The sequence below is a fragment of the Rhagoletis zephyria genome, unplaced genomic scaffold (assembly GCF_001687245.7).
Source record: "Rhagoletis zephyria isolate East Lansing unplaced genomic scaffold, Rhagoletis_zephyria_1.1 Rzeph_scaffold_00187, whole genome shotgun sequence".
Lineage (NCBI taxonomy): Eukaryota > Metazoa > Arthropoda > Insecta > Diptera > Tephritidae > Rhagoletis > Rhagoletis zephyria.
Window position 1 is genome coordinate 378,730 of NW_016157271.1, and position 19,315 is coordinate 398,044.

Sequence of the window (19,315 nt, forward strand, 5' to 3'; positions counted from 1 at the left end):
CCCCTAAATTCGATCCTGGCGACGCCCATGGTCGGTAGTAAGGTTAAATGGTTTTTCGAAATCTGGGAAAGCAAGAATATCTTATGAAACTAGTAGTTTTTTAAATTATCGAAAGCTTGACGGGCTTCACGGTTCAGATTAACGCGTATTCTTCTCGATTGGTTGGCCTTAACTTGCGCGTTTTCCCCCCGCGTGAGATTGGTTAACGGTTTTGCAACTTTCGCGTAATCTCGAATGAACTTTCGGTAGTACGACGTCATTCCCAAAAAACTATTCAGTTCTTTTAATGTTTCTGGGCCCAAAGGTTCTCTATAGCCTGGACCTTCGAAGGATCCGGTTTCATCCCATCAGACGTGATCACATAACCCAGAAATTCTACTTCCGTTCTCATAAATTTAGCTTTTTCCAAATTCACTCTCAAATTAGCGTCTGCGAGCCTTTCAAATACTATTTCTAAGTTTTTTTAACCAGTTAGCGACAATTTTCGAATCGGTATCGGTTTTGTTGACGTGTGATATGAAATAGTTTTAGAAAAATTAATGCTTCCAACTGTTTTGTTTCTCAGTGGAATTTTAATGTTCGGCTCGATTGTGAGAACATGATTTTTCCTATCTATCACCGCACCGAGTGCCTTTAGAGTATCATCTCCTATAATGCCGTCAAGAGATTGAAGTCTTGGTAATGTGTAAAAAGTTGTCTTGGTGTCGTTCCCTACTTTATGGAAACATTTTTCGCAAATTTTCCTGTTTATTACTATTGGTCCTGCCACCGTCTGCACCGAGAAAGGTGGATCGACTGGTATTGAACGAGCAGCTAGAGTAGGCTTTATGAAATTTTTATTTGCTCCCATATCTATAAGAAAGTTTAAGGCAGTACTACTGTTGGTCAGGTACGTTAGGTAAGGTATGCTTGAATATGAGGCACTACTCCTCATATGAAATAAGCTGGTGGCCTGGTCGTCAAAAAATTTACCTGCTGTGAATCGTCCTCTGTACGTTCACAATAATTCGAAAAGTCATTTCCTTCTTCAGGACTACTGGTTTCTATATTATAAAATTTTTGTTGTTTTGGGAAGGCACCCTTTGCCGATGTAGGCCCCGTCTTAAAAGTTTTTGTGCCTGAGGGTCGGTTCATATAGTTGACCTGCCTCGTTTGGGCACTACCGTCGACTTCCATTTTCTCGACGTGTTTAGGGGCAGTTGGTACGGCTGGAGGTAATGAACTCGTTCCTTGGTTGGCCTGGAGCCTGTTGTAAGGGGTCGTCTTATATTCCGAAGTGTGATTTCTGTTCACCCAGTTATAACTCGAGCGTGCACGTGGCGGTAGTGGTGGCCTCTGTGTTGATAAGATATTCGTTGGGACAACGACTCTATTCATTGAGCCTGTGTGAACTATCGTATTCCGCAACGTTAAATTCTGAATGTCCAGGCAAGTTGAGTAAGCTTCTGGCAATGTTTTTGGTTTTTGTACGATGAGCATGCGAAGCAACTCAGGACTCAAACTAGGATGAATACATCTAGAGCTCTTTTTCGATATGTTTCCACAAGGACTGATACTGTCTCTTGAGAATAATCGTCACACTTAATTTTGTTTACAATGAGCGACAGTTGGTGGTTAACAGTCGCGCAGAATTCATCCAATTTCGAATTCCCTTGAGCTAACTGATTAAGTTGATGTTCGAGGGTACGTATATCCCTCTTGTCGGCATAGTTAAGCGAAAGGACTCTTTTTATCTCTTGTACCAAGGCTTGCGCGATAAAAAGGCTTTTCTTTGACCACGTCGTAGTCAGTCAAAATACCCTCTACGTTGTGAACCCACGAGATGTATTGAGGAGGACTGCCCTCGAAAACTTGCAACTCCTTCACACAATCGGGGAGTCTGCCAATGTCCCTCAAGTCCTGCTCCGATAGTGGTGTTCGCGCCGCTGCCGGCACCCCTTGCGGCTGCGTTCTCATGCTAGCCTGTTCTATGCTACCTAACTGTCCATCAATCCTACCCACATTTTGGTCTAGAATTGCGCTATTAGACTCAATCTCCAGTGTGTTCTGATGTGTACGCTGGAAGTGCCATCAAAATCAAGGAGTGGCTGCCGTGTTCTTATGTGAACGACAACGTGCACCCAAAACGGGCGTACCTAGACTAATACTGGTGGCTATTGCAAGATCACAAAATATGTTAACCAATTGGCTTTGTGGTGGTGGGTTCCGGTCTAGGAGTATAGGGACGCGCAAGGATATCCAGTTCTGTGACTGTGGAGGCGTCAAAGGTTTTCAGTTTCTCATTCTTTTTATATCGTTAAAATTTACATATGTCGAAGATTTCACTCCCTTTCATTCTTTGTTATAATATTTGATTTAGGTATGTACCTGAGGGTCTTCGGGGTCACAGGACATTTTACACTATGGTTATTCCTGTATCAGCCAATAAGGGCTGACAGGAGAGGACGTAGTAATTTATAGTCTAAGCCTGAGGTTCATCGGGGTCACAGGACTTAGCAGTGTTTAAGTAATTAACTTATTGCACTTATGAGCCTTTTTGACAGCTTTATTTTTATTATTTAAGCTGTTTGACCCCTTTTAGGAAGAGGAGCTTTTACACTCTGGAGTGCCCCGTGGGGATCGCAGAGCTAAGCTACGATTTGCATTTTGGTTGCATCTCTCTTTCGAATGATTCAGGGCGGCATAGTTGAGTTTCACCCAACGCTCGGTGTTCTTCAACAAAGCCATTTGCATGAGAGGTTGGCATCGAGACTTTCATCTTCTTTGCCTTGCGACTCTTGCCTTCTGCTCGCACAGACCCCTTGTTGGCAAGGGAAGAGAGTTCCAGAACAGATGAGTTGTAATTTCGGGTGTAGAGTTAGAGACCCAAGGATTTTGAGTACTTGAGCCTTGGCCATATCCGCAACTTTCTTCTTCTTTTGCCTCCTTCTCTTCAGCTACCTTGCGGCGAGCTTTTCGCCTGTTTGAGGATCACCAATACAGGATTTCTCCGTGACAGTACTCTCCTGGTTTGCACCAAGTTTAATCGTTGTTGGTTTCATCTCTGTTATCAGTGTAAAGGAGTAAAAGGACCACTAAGCATATCCACATCTGTCGCAACCTTGGTTGCTTCAGAATGTTTCGATAGTAGTTCGCCCCGCAGCTCATTTAGGAGTGCTCCATTGACAAATTCAATGTGCCGCCATCCACCAGTAGTTTGCTTTTACCGAGACCTTGGGAGGAAGTTCTGCATGTGGAAAAGGTAGTGTTGCATTTTATCCTCACTTCGAAGGGGTGGGCCTTTTAGAGGTTATTCTTCCCGTCATCCCCCTGCATCCCAATACGCACCGAATGCCTGTCGGGATCCTCTAACCCAGCAAATCTACGTTCAAAAAGCAGCCTGTATCAAGGAAATAAGGTGCAATTTGTGATTACATGTACTTACACAGTTCCACCGCCATCCATTGAGAAGGTCTGATTAGCGATTGGACTAGGCCCTCGCCTCGGTTCAAGTGCCTCAACTCAGAGATATTTTTGAATATTTTTTTTTTTTGAATTTTGAATTGAATTTTTGATTTAGCTCACTTTAGATCTAGGTGTGCGATATGTTAAAGTTTTTCAAATTACTGTCCCATTAATAACACAGGCCGACCAAAACGAGCCGAACCTCTTACCCAGAAGGCAGAATATACTTTTCCGAAGGTTTTTGATGCACTGAATCCGAATCCGAGGTCCAAATATTTCAATTGGCTCCAGTTTCCGTGATTTCCTTACCAAAAATTGTAAAAAATGCAATTTTGTTATATTATTGAGGTAATGTAGCATCACATTTTTTCTTTCAGTCAAAAAACTATGAATATTATCTTAAAGTTTGAATATTACCCTTCCAAATGCCGTTGAGTTTGCTAAAATATTTTTTATTCACAGATATATCGCATTTTGAACTGTGCATGCTTGTGATTTTATCCATACCTTAACCCCTATGAAGCATACATTTTTCTATTCAGTATTTTGACTTGAAATTCCTTACTCACGGGTTTTTGGAGTAGCTAAAAAAATAAAAACAAAAAAAAAAGCAGAAAGTGGAGTCTACACCGCCACGTCCTCGTATCGTGACTGTGGGTTGGGCTGAGAGCGGTATACGCCGCCATCTTGGATTTTAGAAAACCAAAATTCTGATGGTACATTTATACTTAGCTATTTTAGCAAACTCAACGGCTTTAAGAAAACACTCATAGTTTTTTGACTGAAAGAAAAATTTTGATGCTACATTACCTCAAAAATAGAACTAAATTGAATTTATTGCAATTTGAAGTTAGGCTATCTTATAAATTAAAACCAATTGAAATATATGGGCCACGATTTCAGCGCATCAAAAACCTTTGGAAAGGTTTACTCTGGTTTCTGGCCAAAAATTTTGGCGGCCTGTGCAATCAAAAGGTGTAAAAATTCATTATATTTCTGCGCTTTATCCGCTTTAAAAAGTTTAAGAAGCACATACAATGTAATATGGCAGTGTCAATTTTTCCGTGCTGTTCTTATTACTTGCCTTGTATAAATCCGTCATGAGTTTGCACGAAAACAAAACATTCGTCGATGTTTTTGGAAAACCGCCCATCGACCAGTTCCAATACCGCCTAAATCACTGTTTTGGCAAAAATGAGATTTGGTAACACTGAACTCCAAGCATCGGGATTTATGTATAAAAATCGTAAAATCGTTATTAAAATAACAGATTTGTAAAATAATAGCTATAGAAAATACTGCCTATCAAGGCTATGCCTTCAAAGAAAAAACGTTTTTTCGCTCTTCTGTAAATCGTAGATCGTAAGATAGGCGGTTTTGCAAAAACATCGACGATATGTAAATTTTTTCTTCACATAGTAGATGTCTTAGTTTTTTTCGTAAATTGTCTAACATTTACGAATGGAACTTGAGTTATTTTCACAATATAAGTATTAATAAAAATTAAATATTCGTCTTTCTTAGGAAAACAAAGAGAATCCAACAGAGAGTTTAGTCGAAGCTGATTTGAAAGAGAGGGACAACCATCTAGACCAATGTCATCAAGATTTTGCACAAATAAAAGCAGCGGACCATGATTGTCACAGACAAAAAACATTTAATATGAAAAAGAAGCCTTCGCAAAACGCTGAATGCGAAAAAATGCATAATGCTGAAAAATTAGTACAATTTGCTAACTATAGTAAAAAAACTGCTTTCCAATTTGACTCTCTTCCACAAAAACACAACACTATCAATGTTACAGGTAAAATCTACAATATTTAAGATCTAATATTTTAATGAAAGGATTTTCACCTCGACATTCTAGATGATTCCTTAACTTGTGAGACACATGAAAACAAAGCACGAGTAGCAGTAGCTGCGGGTCAGAGAGGCGCCACAAAATTATTACGGCAGAATCTAGAATTGGGGTCCGGTCTGAGGAAGGAAATTAAGAGAGCTACAGTTGTTGGAAATCCTATGTTTTCTAGCACAACCGATGACCACGTAGATAGTCATAACGATCTGGTCCTTGACGGCTTTGAAATGGATTACGAACAAATTATGCATTATTTTGACAATTTAAAGGTAGGTGATTCTGCGTATAGCGTTTTTTATATTTAAAATGCTATCGGAGTTCGCGTGATGTAGAAAATGAGCATAGATAGAGGAGAAGTTCCGTCAATAACAAAAACTGAGAACAGCGACAAGAGTTCGGTAAAACCAGGCGGATGTATTTCCAGAGATTAAGCGATTCTGGTGCCATGCTTATTCATTATAGATAAGTCGGACTGTACCCCCTCTGGGGTCGCGGCCATTAGAAAAAACAAGTGTTTTTAGGACCGTTTTTCACATTCTGTCAGCAGCTAAATCTATAAGATTTTCCTTCATCTTCAAGTTTAGATTAGCTCTATTGACCAATCCAAGAAAGAGTTGTCAGCTTCGGAGTCTAGGTCTGGCAAGTAAATAAAAAGTTTCTCTTCCAAATTATGCAAGCTCTGTATCATGTAAGGAATGTGAGAACTTACTGCAAGCGATTGGTCTGTGCCACTATCTTCAACAATCATCTGAATACTAAACTATAACCTGAAATACTAAACTATATATTTTTGCAGAGAAGTTTACCACAAATGAAGTTTTGCGTGGCATGCTTTGATTTTATCCTTTGCTGTTAAAATATTTTCTTCTTTTCCTTGGAGGTTCTTGTTTAAATTATTTAGGTGGATGAAAAGATCAGCAAGAAATGCTAATTTCAAGAGCCAAACATTAACAATTCATATTTCAGTCCTAGAACTCTTGTCAATACCTTTCCTTTTGTTAGTGTGATTTTACATACAAACGATCGTTTGCTTCTCAGTATTTCTCGTGCTGCGTATATATTTCAGCCTCATTAGAAAAGAGTAAAAGAAACCAAATAAGATTTACATATCGCACACCGTCTTCAAAAGAGTCACAACTCAAAATAATAAGTACGTTTGTCAGAAAATGCGAAAAACTATTTCTTAGCACATGATAGTCATAGAGACAAGTGCGACTTTACCTTAGGTTTTTTTTAGCAAATTATAACAAAAATTTGCTCCAGCTTTTGCTGAAAGGTAAATAAAAGCTCTGTGTACATTTTTAGCGCATAATCTCAAAAATGTAAAATTTTGAGTTGTGACTCTTTTGAAGACGGTGTGCGATATGTCGGTACGTACGTTTGCGGTTTCGTTTACGAAGCTGCCCGCGCCATTTTAATCAATATACATATATTTGGTCATAAGCAAAAACCACCTAAGTCCAAAAACCTGTATTGGAGAAAACACGTTATAAACATTTGGATTGTAATGTAATCCTTATGGGGAAACCAAAATATTTTCGTCGATATATTTTAAAATAACCTAGCTGGCGAGATGGGGATTTCAACACGTATGGAATAGTGGTTGCAGAATACGATAGCATATATATATCTCATTTATTTCTTAAGTCTACTCAGGCGGTTATTGCTTATAAGCACAGATAAATATCGTACACCGTCCTCAAAAGAGTCAGAACTCAAAATAATACGTTTGTCAGAAAATGTGAAAAATTATTTCTTAGCACATGATCATCATATGAGCATATGATGAATCATATGAGCAATGGCGACTTTACCTTAGGTTTTTTTTAACAAATTATAACAAAAATTTGCTCCAGCTTTTGCTGAAAGGTAAATAAAAGCTCTGCGTACATTTTTAGCCCATAATCCTAAAAATGGCAAATTTTGAGTTGTGACTCTTTTAAAGACGGTGTGCGATATGTAGATCCCCAAAGAAATAATATTGAAAAAGTAGTAATTTGTTTGTTTATGACCCTAGGGGATCGCTAGAATTTGTTAACTTGTAGAGGGGTCGCGTATTCAGAAGATTGAAAAACACTGTTCTAAACCAAACACTTAACAAGAAGTATCACACCCTGATGGACTCTGCACTTTTTTATTTTGTATCTGTTGAAACTCACCAAAAAAAATCTCTCTAATCTGTATTTTTGCATGAACTTTCCTTTTGTGGTTCTGAGCTACATGCCAGAAGTTTCCATCCATGTGTCGCTTAAAATGTTTCGAGGTATCAAAGGTCATAATGAACGGTATTTCATGAAAATTTCGTTAAAGATAGGTAATCCAAAAAGCCGAGGGACTGAAGTTTTTCTCTAATAGCGGTCGCCCCTCGGAAGGCAGTGACAAAGCCTCCGAGTGTACACCACAAACTGGAATGAAAGGTCGGCGAAGACATTAAAATTTAAATGGAAGGTCTATGGAAATAAATGGGACTTCTGAAAGAAACGCATCTTTGCCGTACCGAGTAGTAATTCTTGCTGCAAATATATTGGTCATCATTTTCTTTACTACTAATCTTGTTTCATTATTAAGGTTAGGTGGATCATCACTTTTTCGTTTACAACAGCACAATCCATTTAGCTGTCTGTCCGTAATGGGTCAAAGGTAATGGTTCTCCCAATGTACTACATCTATTTTAGATGCCACGCCCCTGGTAAACATCCACTCTCTTTCAGTTTACTATAAGCGCCACGCCCTCTTGTATAAACTCCTTTGTATACATTTACCATAGATCTTCCCACCAAATTTCAAAGCCATGTGGTCCGAAGATATAGCAAACATAAAATTTCACGGCTATGAAATGTGCCGCGCCCCCTTGTACAAACTCATTAATGTATGTATTTATATACATATATTACCTCACTATAAGCGCCCTGCAGTAAAATTTAGAGACAGTCTGACAAAGCGCTAGTTCCGAACTACATATCTCAGAACTAGTGCAAAAGGAATGCAGAGCGAGACAGTTGAAACTTGCGGTGTAAATGTGAAAATGCTCACTACTCGTACAATACGAAAGTAGCTCAGCGAGAAAACCTCCGACTTGCTCGCGAGTTCAAATCGCGGTGGAGGCAGTTGTGAGTTTTCAAATTTAATGAATTTAAATTGTTGCGTGCAGCTTACAATATATATATATTTTTTTTAAATAAAATATGTAACAAAAACGGAATCTGTAAAAGAAACGAAAAAGCGAAAAAAATGTCCGAAAATCGAATATAAAAAAAAACTGTCCAAAATGGAACCGGTTAAAAACTGGTTGCCAAGTAATGCACTGGGCGCCAATTGACATCGCCGTGTAAAACTGGACAGTTGAAAGCATTGCTTGGGTATTGAGCTAGAACTGGTACTGTCGGCAAAAGGTCTAGTTCTACGCTAGTTCTAGGCTAGTCAGATTTTCTGCAGGGCGCATACTTTAGTTATGTCTGCACACCTTATTTCGAATTCATGTGACTTATCGTTCCTAAGTTATAGCTGATTAAAATTTGACGGTTGTGGGATGTTCCACGCCCCCTTTTACAAACTTATTTATATATATGGATACTTTACTTTAAGCATCTATCATAGATCTGTCTTCACAGCAGATCGAAGTCATGTGACCTACGGTTCTGAAGTTATTTCTGAATAAAAATTTCCCGCATGAGGGATGTGCCACGCCCTTTTTACAAACTTATTCATATATACCTTACTATAAGCGCCTACCATGGAATGTCTTCATACCAAATTTTGTTTATTTATTTAATTCTTTTATTGTTATTTGGTCAAATGCAAACAAGCAGGTTATAGAAGCGAATGGAGAATTAGAGAAAGAATGGGAAGCAAATGAGCTTACACTAATACAATTGAACTTAAGAGCTAAACTAAATATCATTTTATGTTGTTGTTACTGTTATTGTGCACTGCAATTCTGCTAACATCTTCCATTGAATCCACTCTGGTTGCTTCGCTTTGAGGTCGAGGTCTTACATATACATGCCCTGGAATAGTAAAAACACCTAAGATACGGTTCTGTTTTTTAAGATCAATTGCGAACCTCATTAAATCGCGAGTATGCTGAGTCAAGCATTCATGCATAAACACTTTTCCGTCTGCATCAAAGCCAATGTCCCGAAGAGCAAGCGGCCTTCTCTCACTTTTATAGAAACGAGCAATTGCCCTGCAAAGCGAAGAGCGATCACCAGCACAGCCTAACTTTATGATAACTGGTGCAGCTGTATTGTTGGTTTTGTTTAGGCGAAAGATTGCTCGCACTGGTGGAGTGCTTATCTATACTGTACTGCATATCTGAATCAGGGTTGTTGCGAATATTCGCATTCGCATTCGCAACCGCGGAGCTTCCGCATTAATTTTAACATTCGCATTCGCAATAATCAATACGGAGCTTTTGCGAGTGCGAATATTTTGCAATTGGACCGATAAAACGTATATATGGCAAAAAAAAATTACATATTGTAGCCACGATTGAGAGAATACTATCATTATNCGATTTAGAGAATACTATCATTATACTATATATTCATCATTCTTGTATTGTAGCCAATATTTTTGCCTGTGGTCGTAGGAGTAGTTGTGTAACAAAACTGGTCAAATGTCATATCTATCAACTTTGATAAAAGTGTCTTTAAACTATTATTTCTTAAGCTTTATAACCGAGCTATCAATGGGCAGCCATAGAAGTTCCCACTTCTACTTGACCTTTGACGTACGTCAAAGAGAACATAGTCCCTTTAATAATATTTTTTTTCCTGTGCTTTAAATACCTGATTTGGCTTCTTTCTTTATTATGATTTTTTTGGAGAAGTCTTAAAAAAAAACTACTAGACACAAAAGAAGAAAGTGTGCACTGTAATTCTTAAAAAAAAATTTCATGATTTTCTTTTGATGTTCTAAGCGGCATACACAGTGCGCCTGACTCGTGAGTCGGTTTAGATGTGTTTGTGAAAATAAATATGTGTTATGGTCTGATTATGCATACTTCGCATAACTTCGCACAACTTCCCATAAACTTCAAACTGTAATTTTGTATGTACTTTGTATGTATTTTGTATGTATTCCAATACCCAGAAATTAGCAGAACTTTTAAAAACTTAGCGATCTGTTGAGTTTAGATTTTGCTCCACATTTTCTTAAGTTACACTTTTAGTGCACTGGTACAAATGGTTGTGCGAAGTTATGCGAAGTATGCATAATCACACCCTTAGTTACACCGACATGACTCCCGGCATGACTCTGAATGATTCAACTGTGTGTAGTCGAAGGCGATCAACACGTACACACTCGCGAGTCAGACGTACCGCGTGTGCCACCTATTACATATCGTCGCTCGAATAAAGAAACAGTGTAAATGCCACATACACTATTATTCGATAATTGCACCATTGGATAGACAATCCTTTAATCTATTAGAAAAAACTTTAGTTTTCTTAAATCTTTGGCTCACTGATTTATTCGCGAAAAACGAAATTGTGTTTGTAGGGTTTGTAATGGTTTATAAAAACTTCCAATTCGTTTTTCTCAAAACTATACTTTTCATGTTACACTATTTCATTATTCCAGCGACGATATATTCGTTTGAATAATTTCAAATGGGGCTCTTTGGGCAATTTATTTTTAGCAGAAATTTTAAGAAGAGTAGTTTTGTTTGCTTTTTGGATAATATTTTTTTCATAGGGATATACTTTGGATCCTTGGCTAAAAACTTCTGTGGTAAAACTGTCCCTTCTTTGCTATTTAAAGTCAAAGAGTAAGCTCCTCCAACAGGGATTTCCAGTAGAAATGATCAACGTCTGGCTATAAAGAGAATCGATGCTTAAATAATTAAAAGGCTATAGGTCTGACCTTTAATTAGATAAGAATTACGTAACTGTCTGTTTTTCAAATGCTTATAAAAAAACGGGGTGCTTAAAAAAAAATAACAGCAGTCGCAGAAGAAAGTATTAAAAATGAATTACAAAAACTAAAATCGAAGAGTGCTGATAAAGTTACAGGTTCTCCAAATTCTGAAACAACATGACATATGTATCTGCTTTGGGTTGGTTTAAACATTGATCTCGCCATTATGCTGGGTTCTAGTTGTTTTTTTTTTAAATATTTGACATACGCATTCGCATCCGCATCCGCGGATGTTAGCTGTTAGATATTCGCATCCGCATTCGCATCCGCGGATGTCTAAAATTCCACATCCGCAACATCCCTAATCTGAATGAAAGTGTCGCTTAAGTTCTCATCTTTTGTTTGCGGTATGCCTCTTAAAATAAGGTGAGTTGAGATAAGAGCATTCGGGCAATCATTTGACTGAGTCCGTAGCGTTGGTATTAGAACACCGCCTTTTAACTCGGTTTCTCCAGGTTTGCTGAGACGATTTGAAGTTTGAAGGGAAGATGCGATTGCTTGCTTTGCAGCCCTTCTTGTCGTCATATTGAGATTCATTTTCGCAGTTTTCACAATTCTGTAACTTTTAACGCAATTTATATATGTTTTTAACTATTACCAAGCACAATTAAGCAGGACAACCGCTCAAACAATATTTGAAACAGTCTTTAAGGTAAACTAGTCAGCGGAAGCGAATGAAAAATAAAGTACTACTGCAGCAAACCTAACACACGTCTACTGAGCTTGCACCTTACGGCGTCAAATTCATATGATTCCGAAGTTATGGCTTATTAAAAATGTAACACCTATAGGATGTGCCACGCCCCTTTTACAAAAGTAGATCTACTTTACTATAAACATCTACCATAAATATGTATGTATGTATGCCAACACACCAAATTTCAAAGTCATGTGACTTACGGTTTCGAAGTTATAACTGATAAAATAGGTCACGACTATGGGAGGTGTCACGCCCCCTTGTCAGATCCCATTTTTGTATACCCTATGTTATGTCCGAGGTCACTGTCTAGATACCAGTTAAAGCCCCATGAAAATCCATTTAGTAGTTCCGGAGATTAGTAAGTTCAAACAGACAAAAGTTCTAAAAATGGTCCAAATGTATTCTATTATATTTCCTACGGCACCTTCGGTCATTCTTTTAAAGAAAATTTCAATGTAAAGACGCGACTTTAGTTAGTGGTTTTATTATAGTAGATAGTAATTATATTTTGCCGCTTTTGCCAGGTGTTTGGCCGAGCTTTTCCAGTGTTTGGTGTACGTCATGATTTTTATAACATAAATAGAGGGGCCTACGATTTTACGCCGCCTCCGAACTGCTAATGACTTTTATGAGAAGCTTTTTAATGGCTTAGGTGCAGTGGTTAGAAGTGCGCACTACCATTCCGCAGAGCCATGGTTCGAGACCAGTTTCCGACTGACATCAAAAAGAAAACAAAATAAAATGTTTTTCTAATAAACATTCAAAACAAGACCTCCGAGTGTACCATTCCGCAGAGCCATGGTTCGAGACCAGTTTCCGACTGACATCAAAAAGAAAACAAAATAAATTGTTTTTCTAATTTTTTATGTATGTTGCCGCATAACTTTGGACCACGTTAACCGATTTATATAATTCTTTTTTTAAAGGAAAGGTGTTACCTTAAAGGTAGTCCCATACTAATTTGGTTTAGATCCGATCATTAGATCTTGAAGAAATTAACGGTTTTGTTTTTTGCTTAAAAATTACTTGTTACTTATTAATTTAGTTTAATGTAAATTGGTTTATCGTTTATTAAGCTATCTTAGCTTGATTGATGAGTTGCAGTGTTGTTGGAGGATCTTTCCAGTAGCGCAACGTCACAGCTCCTTTGCCTACGTTTTTTCCGCGAAAAACATTAAGTGACGCAACTTGTTTTGTTTTTATTTTTCTACTAGCCGGCCACGGATGCGCGAGGCTTCGCCACGCGCTGAATGTATGCACATGTATGTACATTAAAGTATTTGGAGAAAAAAATCATACGTCATCATGTACTTAGTTTATTACATACATAAAAAATCTTGTCTAAATCCGTTCAGTAGCGTGGTTAAAATATCTCGCCTTTCTTTTATACTATGTATAGAAGATAGTAATTTTAAATGGGTTGCAGCCCTACTTAAAAAACTTAAAGCTTTTGTACATGCGAAGGCCATGCACTTTCATTTGGTATCTCATTTTTTTATCCAACGAACGGTAAGATCTTATAGTTTTTTAAACAGGTGGCAACCCTCCTCAAAAAATAATACATTATTACACGTCCAGAGGCTAAGTCTTTTCATTTGACAGTGACGGTGCAGAACTGACGCCTACGCTTATTAGAATTGAATATAGTAATTTTCTTAACAGGTGGCAACCCTTTTAAAATTCTAATTTAAAAAGGTCACTCTCCTATTGATACAGAATGTTTTAGAGTAAATCTCGTCAAAATCCGGTCAGTAGTTTTCGAGATTACCGCCTACAAAAAATCTTTCCTTTATACTATGTACACTTAGGTCTTTTTTAATGCGGTACATGCGTTCCTCAGAAAGCCGCTTAAAAAAGTTCTTTACTTTCATACAAAAACAGGGGATGCGTTCCAGCATTTTCAAACACCGCATAAATTCAGATACTCCATGTAGAAAAAAAACCGCATAAAAACAACCAGAGAGGCAATATTAAGCAAAAAAAAAAAACATTTTATTACTTCACTTCAAAACTTATTCTACCATGTAAAACTAAACGTTAGTGAAATAAATAAAATTATGGGCTTGTTCGAGCTGCAATCACAACTGCAGTGTTGCGCGAATTATTAAAGTATCACGTTCTGTGTGAATTTCTAGCAACGTATTATCAGTTGGGCAGTTGTAACAGTGCTGCCAATTTTCATCAGAACGGCAATAATGCCGCTTTTATTACGTGCCTCGAACAGTCCCTGTATCTGTATTTTAACCAAAAACAAAACAAAAAATACTATAAAAATTACAGGAATTATGTAAGAATACAAATTCAAATTATTTATCAGAAGCATTGTCTCTTACACATTGAAAAAAAAGTAATAAAAACTCTCAAAAAGCAAAATCGCTACAGCGAAAAAGGTTTTGAAAAAGTGAATAAATTCAAATCCGCAGAAAAAGAACCCCATAAAAAGAGACCTAAGTGTGTAGATATACATACATTAGAGTGGTTCAAAAAAATTTGTTTTTGGAAATTCATAAACGCTACCTCAAATTATTGTTATTAATGATAAAAAAAAGAGAAACATGTTTTTTTATTTTGAAAAAAAAAAATGTCTTAGAGGTCGCGCTGGTCGGTTTTTTATAAAAGCGCTGATGTTCTCAATTTTTTTATTTTCTCGGCATGGGGAAATGCAGCTTATAATGTGGTTTTTACACATAATTACTCTGATATTGGGGAACATTCCTTGAATTACATACCTGTCTTGCTCAGTTAGAATGGGCCTAGTGCCCGAAAAGAGATTAGTAAAATTAAAACGTTAATACTAGACGGACTTACGTGTTGTCATGGGTTGGAACTTGTTACCAGGGGGTTTCTGGGGTTGCTAATCAGGAATCTGAAGTCAGTTTTTCAAAATTCAAAGTGGCAGATCCAAAATGGCGATCCATTTTTTAAAAAAATGGTTGGATTTGTTCGAGAACCGGCACTCGCGAGTTTTTGGGGTCGCCGATTACGAATCTGAAGTCAATTTTTTTTAATTCAAAATGGCGGATCCAATATGGCGATCAAAAAAAAAAATACTAAATTTAAAATGTTGATACTGAACATTTTAACATTGTCAAGTTTTGAAACTCATTTCCAGTGGGTTTCTGGGGTTGCTGATTACGAATCTGAGGTTCAAACAAATCCAATCATTTCTTTTAAGTTGGTCGCCATTTTGGATCCACCTATTTTGAAATATGAAACTCTGACATCAGATTCATAATCAGCAAGTTTAAAAACCCACTGGAAACGAGTTTCACCCATTGACAATGCTTGAAACGTTCAGTATCAACGTTTTAATTTTAGTAATTTTTTTTTAATTTGATCGCCATATTGGATCCGCCATTTTGAATTTAAAAAAATTCACTTCAGGTTCGTAATCGGTGACCACAAAAACTCTCGAGTGCCGGGTTTCGAACAAATCCATTCAATAAAAAAAAATAATCGCGAGTTTGGATCCGCCATTTTGAATTTTTAAAAACTGACTTCAGATCCTAATAAGCAACCCCAGAAACCCCCTGGTAACAAGTTCCAACCCACGACAATGCGTAAATCGTTCAGTATCAACGTTTTAATTTTACTAGTGTCTTTTCGAGAGAATATTTTCGGGAACTAGGCTCATACTAACTGTCCAAGACAGGTGTGTAATGAAGGGAATGTTCCCCAATAATATCAGAGTAATTTTATGTAAAAACCAAGTTTTTAGCTGCATTTTAACATGTCACGAATATAAAAAAATTTAGAACATCAGCGTTTTTATAAAAAACCGACCAGCGCGACCTCTAAAAAAAACTTTTTTTCCAAAATAAAAAAATACCCAAAAAGGGTGTTTTTATGAACCACTCTAACATACATATATTCAAATAGCGAGGGAGAGAAGAGTAACGAAATACGCGGAGAAACTAAACAAAAACATCGAAGTAAGCTTATTTTATTTGAATTTTGTGTTTCGAATATTTTTGACTGAACACTAAAGGCGCTTTCACCGTTCGTGTCCGGACCAGTGTTGCCGCGCCGTCTCAAGAAAATGTATCCCTGACCAAGCCAAAAATGTATCCAAATGTATCCAATTTTTTTTGTTACATATACATCTCATAATTTGTAAGAAAACCAAACATTTTCATGAAAAAGACATAATTTAACACATCCTAAGGACTTGGAATACATGTGCATAAAATCAAGCATTTGTAATTTCAATTTATAAAGTACATTTTTGTGCATAAGTATTTTGCAAAGTAAATATAATAAGTAGCAAGTACACTATAAAAAGAGCATGTAAAACTACTACTGAAAAGTATCTATTTTTCAACAAGAATCTGTATAAATATACATATAAGATGTTCAGTATTTGATTTTGAACTTGGGATCTTTAAAATATACACATAAATACACATATATAGAATGTTTAAAATTGCAAAAAATTTTCAAACTACAAATACATTTGAGTAGTCTACTTGCAAAGTGCGCTATGTAAAATTTTTTTGATTCCTAGTTTTTGGCGGATTACGTACCAGTATTTAAAGTAGTTTCATGTCCACTAACAACGGAGTGCAAAATCTTTTTCTATTCTGAAAAAAATTGCATCAAATGTTAAGTCTTCTTCCAAAAGTCGCTATCATACTTATTTATGAACTTTCAAAAGTATCAATCTTCTGATGAACTTAGAAGGCTGCTTTAGGTCGTATAGACTGTTAATGTTATCTTATGACATGTTATGTTATGTTACAATTTTATAAGGCTCCTATTTATCCAAATTTTCAGGTAATAATAAAAAATATTCAATTTAAATGTTACTTGTTGTCTTAGTCCCTTTTACAAATTTATGGCTTTCTATTATAAAATCACATAACGCTGTTGGCAAGTGGACTACTCATTTCCTACTAATAATAAACATTACTTTATTTTAAACATTTTATGTGTAATTTTGCTCTTGCGACAAATTTGGTATGTAAGAGTAAACAGGCACGGATTCATTTTATTACACGGCGTGCGAATTTGCACACATTAAAAGAGGAAACTGGTTACCTCTCTTAATATGCGCAAATAAATAAAAATTTTTTAGAGTGTATTTAAAGTCTTTTCAGTCAAATTCATAAAAGTCTCCTTAAATAAATCAAATTTAGTTTTTTGAGCTGCATTGAAATCTTCTTTCTTTTTCAAATTAACAAATGAAAATATGTGATATGAAAGATATTACTACAGAAAGAGTATAATTTACTTTATATATGTATATCGTCGTTTAAAGTACAAAACCGCGTATCGTCATTCTGCAAAACCGCGTAACGGACATTTGCTGCCAAAAATTGGATTTGCTCACACAAGCTCTTGGCTCAATCCTTATCCATTCGTCCTGAAATATACTAGCCAGAAATGCGAAATATGAGTGTTTTTACTCTCTAGAAAATAATTTATGCAACGTCACATACGCGGTTTTGCATTTTTTTGATACGCGGTTTTGTACTTTAAACGACGATATGTATATTAAGATCTTGCTTAAAGCATCCTTTTACGCTAATTAAATCAATTGCGCTTATACCTATTTTGGTGAGATCTCTTCATATCTTCATTGCTTCGTTCACAAAAAATAAAATGCTTTAATTTCACGCTTAATAGCGATTCTTTATACGTTCAGAAAACGTAATGCTTTCTACCATCTTTAATGAAAATCGATTTTTGAACGAAAAAAAACTTTATAGGAAATATAAAAATTTGGCCTATTTAAAAAAGTATCCACATTTATACTGACCGGAAAAAATAAGTATCCCGCAAAAATTAGCCTAAAAATGTATCCAATTGGATCTATTTAGATCCAAACGGCATCCCTGGTCCGGACAACTTTTTATTTGCTTTCAAAACATTTTTGCCGGAGAGGGTGCTGAAGTACGGTTCACCGTTCAGTTCGGCACATTTTATTTTGCTTCGAAGCAAACAGCTGATGATATTGTTGCCTACAAACAATTTTCGAGGGCACATTATACATGCAATTCGCTGCAAATGCATAAAAATGAGAACGCGGCAACCCGAACCATCAGGTCATTCCGACAGAAAATCAAAATCAATTTTATTCGAACAAAGAGTGTTCAGCACATTTATGTCGCGCTCTCAGTGAGACAAAGTGGGAAAGGAACGCGTAAAATTACTAACAAAAAGTGTCCGGACAAGAACGATGAATCCGCCTTTAAGAACAATTATAGTGGGTGTATGTACATACATACATACGTATGTAGATATAGATACTAAAGTACTTGTACATATGTACGTGAACCTAATGAAATAAAAACAACAAAGTAGGCACAGCTAATTTATAAATTCCGTCTCTCACTGAAATCCCAACAAATGTAGCCTATGTACTTACATGCTCAAAAAAAGCATCAGCTCCTTACGCTTTTTTGAATACAGCACCTAACAAAAAAACAACTATTTTGAAGAAAGAGCGCCTTCACGTGTTATATGTTAGGTATTAATTTTTAAATAGGAGGCGGCCCCATTAAAAAAATAAAAGCTTATCCGGAGACCATATTCTTTCACTTCGTACCTAATTTTTTATTCCAATGAACTTTGAAAATCGTATTTTTTTTAGAAAGATTGCAACCCTACTCATAAAATTATAGATTATTAAACATCTGGAGGCCAACCCTTTTCACCTCACATCTCACTTTTTGTATTTATACCAGGGACCGAACATAACAGTTATTGATGAAAACTGTCATGGAAAAATTCACTATGAAGGAAATGTTCTACAACTAAATGAAGCGTACCAATCGATTTCGTTTTGCACCGAGACTCAAATTTGAAAATAAATTTTTATTTGCAATTTTTATTGAAAATTTAAAAAAAATAACAATTATATTTGATTTTTATATTATAAATCCAAAATAACAATTATTTTTGATTTTTATATTATATGGCTTAGATAACAGTTATTGAAGAGTTTTATTTATAAAAGTCATCAATAAAAATCAGTCAGCGAATTTTACTTTTAAAAGTCATTAATATAAGTCAGTCACCGACTTTAATTTTTTAAATCAATCGTATAAAAGTCATTAACATTTTTCGCAGTTAAGAAGGTCTTGGAAAACAAAAGTTTACTACGACTTATTCAAATGACTTTTATAAGTATGATTGAAAAAATAAAGATCAGTGACTAATTTTTATTTATGACTTTTATAAATAAAAGTATTCGATAACTGTTATTCAAGACATATAATTTAAAAATCAAAAATAACTGTTATTTGCAGATTATTTAAATAAAAATCAAAAATAATTGTTATTTTCGATTTATAAAATAAATGTCAGAAATAACGGTTATTTAAAGAGTAATTAAATAAAAGTCAAAAAATAATTGTTAAAGAGTGATTTTTGTAATAAAAATTGTAACT

At 36.0% G+C, this 19,315-nt stretch overlaps 1 protein-coding gene across 1 annotated transcript in view; it reads left to right on the forward strand.

Moving 5' to 3' along the window:
• The window catches only part of LOC108357990 (transmembrane protein 132C-like), a 350,976-nt gene extending 344,594 nt beyond the window's left edge, over positions 1-6,382 (forward strand). The window contains exons 14-15 of the mRNA XM_017609094.1: positions 4,969-5,248; positions 5,312-6,382. Coding sequence (XP_017464583.1) covers positions 4,969-5,248; positions 5,312-5,607 — 576 coding nt within the window. The 3' untranslated portion in view covers positions 5,608-6,382. The remainder of the gene's footprint in view (positions 1-4,968; positions 5,249-5,311) is intronic.
• Positions 6,383-19,315: the final 12,933 nt, after the last annotated feature.